General features: G+C 30.1%; 1 protein-coding gene across 1 annotated transcript; it reads right to left on the reverse strand.

Annotated features, from left to right (window-relative positions):
- Positions 1–1,278: 1,278 nt before the first annotated feature.
- On the reverse strand, positions 1,279–4,354 carry LOC136229714 (prunin 1 Pru du 6-like). The gene is made up of 3 exons (XM_066018619.1): positions 4,090–4,354; positions 2,624–3,006; positions 1,279–1,915 (listed from the first exon to the last, which is right to left on the reverse strand). Exons 1-3 carry the CDS (start codon positions 4,352–4,354, stop codon positions 1,892–1,894), a joined length of 672 nt encoding a protein of 223 aa, XP_065874691.1. The 3' UTR covers positions 1,279–1,891.
- Between the last annotated feature and the right edge of the window lie 217 nt (positions 4,355–4,571).

The following is a 4,571-nucleotide window of genomic DNA, read 5'->3' on the forward strand; positions in this document are numbered from 1 at the left end:
GGCAGGCTATCCCCAAATCATGGTACATTATGAAGACATTCCAAAGACCGCTTTCAGAACACATGAAAGGCATTATGAGTTTATTGTAATGCCATTTGGCCTTACGAACGCACCAACAACTTTCCAAAGTCTCGTGAATGACCTTTTTCGACCTTATTATCTTCGAAAATTCATATGGGTTTTCTTCGATGATATTTTGATCTATTCACAAGCTTGGGATGAACATTTGGAACATTTGCATGTTGTTTTAAATATATTGTCAACAAACAGTTTATATGCCAAATAGTCAAAATGCAAATTTGCAGGTTGTTTTAAATATATTGTCTCACAAGTTGATTACTTGAGTCATGTAATTTCGGAGCAGGGGGTAGCTGTTGATCCAACTAAAATCAAGTCTGTTCTTGATTGGCCAACACCAACCACAATAAAAGATTGGTGGACCTTTTCTCACATCAAGATATAAGTTTTGTGCTAGTAATAGAAATGTACTGTTTATATGACTAGTGATTTCCATTATTCTGAGTACTTTCACTTAGATCACCCTTTTCACAAGGATCTAATAAGTGAAATATTGTTAAACGTTATTATTTATCGACTTAATTCTCTAAAAAAATAATTCTTCTAAAAATGTAAAAGAATAAACTCTTAGATAAGGTGAGGTTGAGAATTATTTTCTCAAGGATAGAAGCTCTGTTAGGCTTTGTTACTAGTTCAAGGTACTTTCAAGTATAAAAAAACTAAAAAAAAAAATTAGGAAGGACATAGAATGAACTTTATAAACTTCTTTTCATTCATTAGGGGTCAATTACACATGTTTTATCAAATTTGGCCAAATTTCTTTATGACCCGTGAACTTTAAAATCGAACATAAAAGTTATTAAATGGTGCCTTTTTACTAATATAAAAGTCATTAACCTTTGGAGTTTCTAACTTGCCCATTTTTTTATTGTGTTTATACTCTTAATTAATGTCCTTGGTTAGGGTTCACCATCAGTACTTAACGAAACATTTAACATAATCTACTAAGGTAGAATTGACGGTCTATTAGAACTTAATGAAGTACATAGTATACACCGTCAAGGGGCAGTTTAGAGAAACATACAAATGCTTAACCATATAACATCTCTCATTAGGACTAAGTTTTTAATCATATGGAAAGTTTATATAATAAACACATTTTTTTTATGAAAATGCATAAACTTCATTAGATGACAAAAGTACAGATACAATAAAACCACAAGGAATAAAACCTTACAAAATCCACATAGGGACGAAAACGACTACAAAGAGAAAAAAAAACACATAAAAGGTATAAAAAAACAGAAAAAACAATGAAAATCCATATTAAGAAAATTATTTATTGCAAAATGAAATAAACAATCGAGTATATCATGCATTCATTATTCGAGAAGAACAACTCACAACTGACAGCCTATATCAGTTGCAATATTATTCATAATATTCTAGAAAAAGGTTTTGTCTATATTAGTTTCAATATTATTCAAAATATTCTAAAACAAATGCCACGTTCCTTCCTTTTTCACCTATGTTATGGCGTGATTTTAACTAAGGATATCTCTTTCCTTCCAAACTTCACCTTCTTAGTATCTTCCTTGTTAATTCCGAATGCATTTGTAAGTACCTCTAATGGTAAGCAATTAATGACTGAGTTTCGACTAGTAAGATCAGAGGTAATTGGGTTACTGTTGGTTTTGAAGGTAAGATATTGGAATGTCTCACTCTTTGCTTGTTCCGCCATCAAAAAGCTATGAGGTACTATGAGGAGTTGTCCTTCCTTTACGATGTCATTAAAGACATTCTTTCCATTTTCATCCACTACTTGAATATGACCTTCACCCTTCACCGCGCAAATTATACTATAACCATTTTCCTAATGGGGTAATCTCATAACATCCTGCAAATTATAACATATACAATTTCACAATATCAATTCAACTCTAATAATTAAAAGAAAAAACATAATGAAGCTGTGGTCTTTTAATTTTTTTATAAGCTCTCTATTTTCCAATATGACACATTAAATTCTTGAATAATTATAGATGCACACAGTTAAAGATAATAATAAAAGTTACTTTTGGAGTTTACCTATCAAATGTTCATTGATATGGTATGACAACCTCTTATCGAGGGTTTAAATCCTTGAAAATCCATTTATTATAAAAATATGACAATTACTTTTCAGTACAAGTATGTGACTCATTTTACCTATGCATGAAATTGCATTTTTTACTATTTTGAAATGAAATTTTAGAGTTTCGCTAAAGTTGCTTCATAAATATGAAAAATTGTTTTTAAACTGTTAACTACCTAATTTCATATATACTAAATTTTTATATGTATAGTTAAGTTGTTTTAATAAAAAGAGACTTAATTTTTGCAATTGTATTTAATTGACATTTAAGTATGCTAAAATGAAAAATCATAATCTCAAATCATAATTATAGACATAATTATAGGGCTTGATTTTATAAACTCTTGGGTATTTATAGTCTCCTTGATCAATAGAAATCCTTAAGGATTCAATCTCTATTACTATGTACTCAATATGTTATGCGTAGCATATGGCCAGTTTGGTCCAAAATCATAGTAGAAATTTTCTCACCTTTAGAAGATGGTTGTAAGAAATACTGAGTTGGCTCGACTCGAGAATAGAGAGTTGGTGGAGGTCGATGGTTTTCAAATAACCAACTTTTGGGATGAAAAGATCCGCCCTAGAAGGATCAGAGATTCTCAATGTCCTCGTGTTAATGTTGCAGAAAGACTCGTCCTTATCATTATCAAGACCTTTTCGTCCTTGTTGGTCCTGATTTCGACATGGTTGTGCAGTTGGTGAACTAGAAAAATCAAGTCCACCACCAGTCATATAGATGGTGCTATCCCTAAAGTCCATCTTGTTTTGAAGTTTTATAGCCAACTCATTGTTGATGTTGAAAGCTTTAGTAATAAACTCCAAAGAAAAGCCGGCTAATATACTTTGAGACCCCCCTAGAAAGAATGTCTATGGCACATTAAATATACGAAAAAAATAAATGCATGGTTAAACAAAAATAAAATAAAAGATTTTTAGAGTGTATATATATGTTATTGAACTCCAAAGAAAAAAAAATTAAGTTTATCTTTATTGCTTTTAAGGAATACCATATATTTGGATATAATAATTTTTCTTTCTAAATTATAATATTCTTTAAATACACCTGTTCAAATTTAGTAATAATTAACTAATATTCATCCCCCTAATAAGAATTAATTTTGGATTCTTTTTTTTTTCCTCTTATAAGCTCAGTTTTATTCATTATTATATGTTTCAATTGTATATATTATTGTTTCTTACTCGGAGGGGGTCAGTGTTGGAGATGCGGGAGATAACAATGATAATAATAGTCTCATTTCCACTATTATAGGCCCAAAAGATTTCTCCAGCGCGTAAAGCTAACATGTCACCACCCTGACGATTGTAAATCTTGTGGCACTCATTTTTTTCACCATCTAATTCTTGAAAGCAATCAGGAAAGATCACACCAAATATACCATGTATATTCATAAATACAATATTTATGACAACTGAATTTTTTTAATAAATATTGACTTGGTATTTAAATTTTGACTTGGTTAAGAATATTTAGTTTTAGATGTTAATATAATTTAAAATTTGGTAATTTGAACTGAATTAATCTTATATCAACATGTAGTAAGGATAAATTTAATGATTATACTATATAAAAGTTTAATAGTATATCATCACTATAATAAATTATATTTATTAGACTATTTTTCTTTTACGTAATTAAACTCTATAATAAGGGAAATATCATGAGCCATTAGGAGTCTATCTATTTCTTTACGTTATATTATATATAATATTTCTTTTTTCTTAAGGTGGTACAAAATAGCATCATTTAATATCAACCTGATACCAATTTAGTCTTACATCACCGAATTTGGTTCTTGAACGTTTGTAAAATGCTACCAATTTAGTCTTTAAATTCCATTATCTAAAGCTAAATTGATACTATTTCACAATTCGTTAAAATTAAAAAATGTTATAACATTAGGCTAAATTTAACTAACCTTGAGCGGTGTAAACGATTTTAGGAGCATTGTTGTACAATGGTAATACATATCCATTGGGTTTAACGTTGTACCGAGCAACCTGTGCACCAGCACATTGAAACAGGTCCGAATTGGGATTCCAGATTTCTGCAGAACCAGTAGGATTTCGGATATCAGGTTCTCTCGCAAAGAGGCGATGGATCACTTGGCAATTAGTTTTAGAACTAGTAGCTATGCAGCTATGGAGGAGGAGAAGAAGACAGCAGAGAGCAACATAAGCCATGGTTTTTGAACTGATCAGGTAGTTTATAATAATTCAGTATTTATACAACAAACTTGTATACTATTCGTCTCATAAAGCTTGTGGGACATTCTAATTGAATGAGAGTTCTAAATTATTATGTGTTTTCATTATGACGGTAGAATTTCATAATATTTCAAAGAATTTTAGTAAATAGCAACTTATTTATACGCATCAAGACAATATATACTCAGTTTTT

The sequence above is a fragment of the Euphorbia lathyris genome, chromosome 5 (genome assembly GCF_963576675.1).
Source record: "Euphorbia lathyris chromosome 5, ddEupLath1.1, whole genome shotgun sequence".
Taxonomy (NCBI): domain Eukaryota; kingdom Viridiplantae; phylum Streptophyta; class Magnoliopsida; order Malpighiales; family Euphorbiaceae; genus Euphorbia; species Euphorbia lathyris.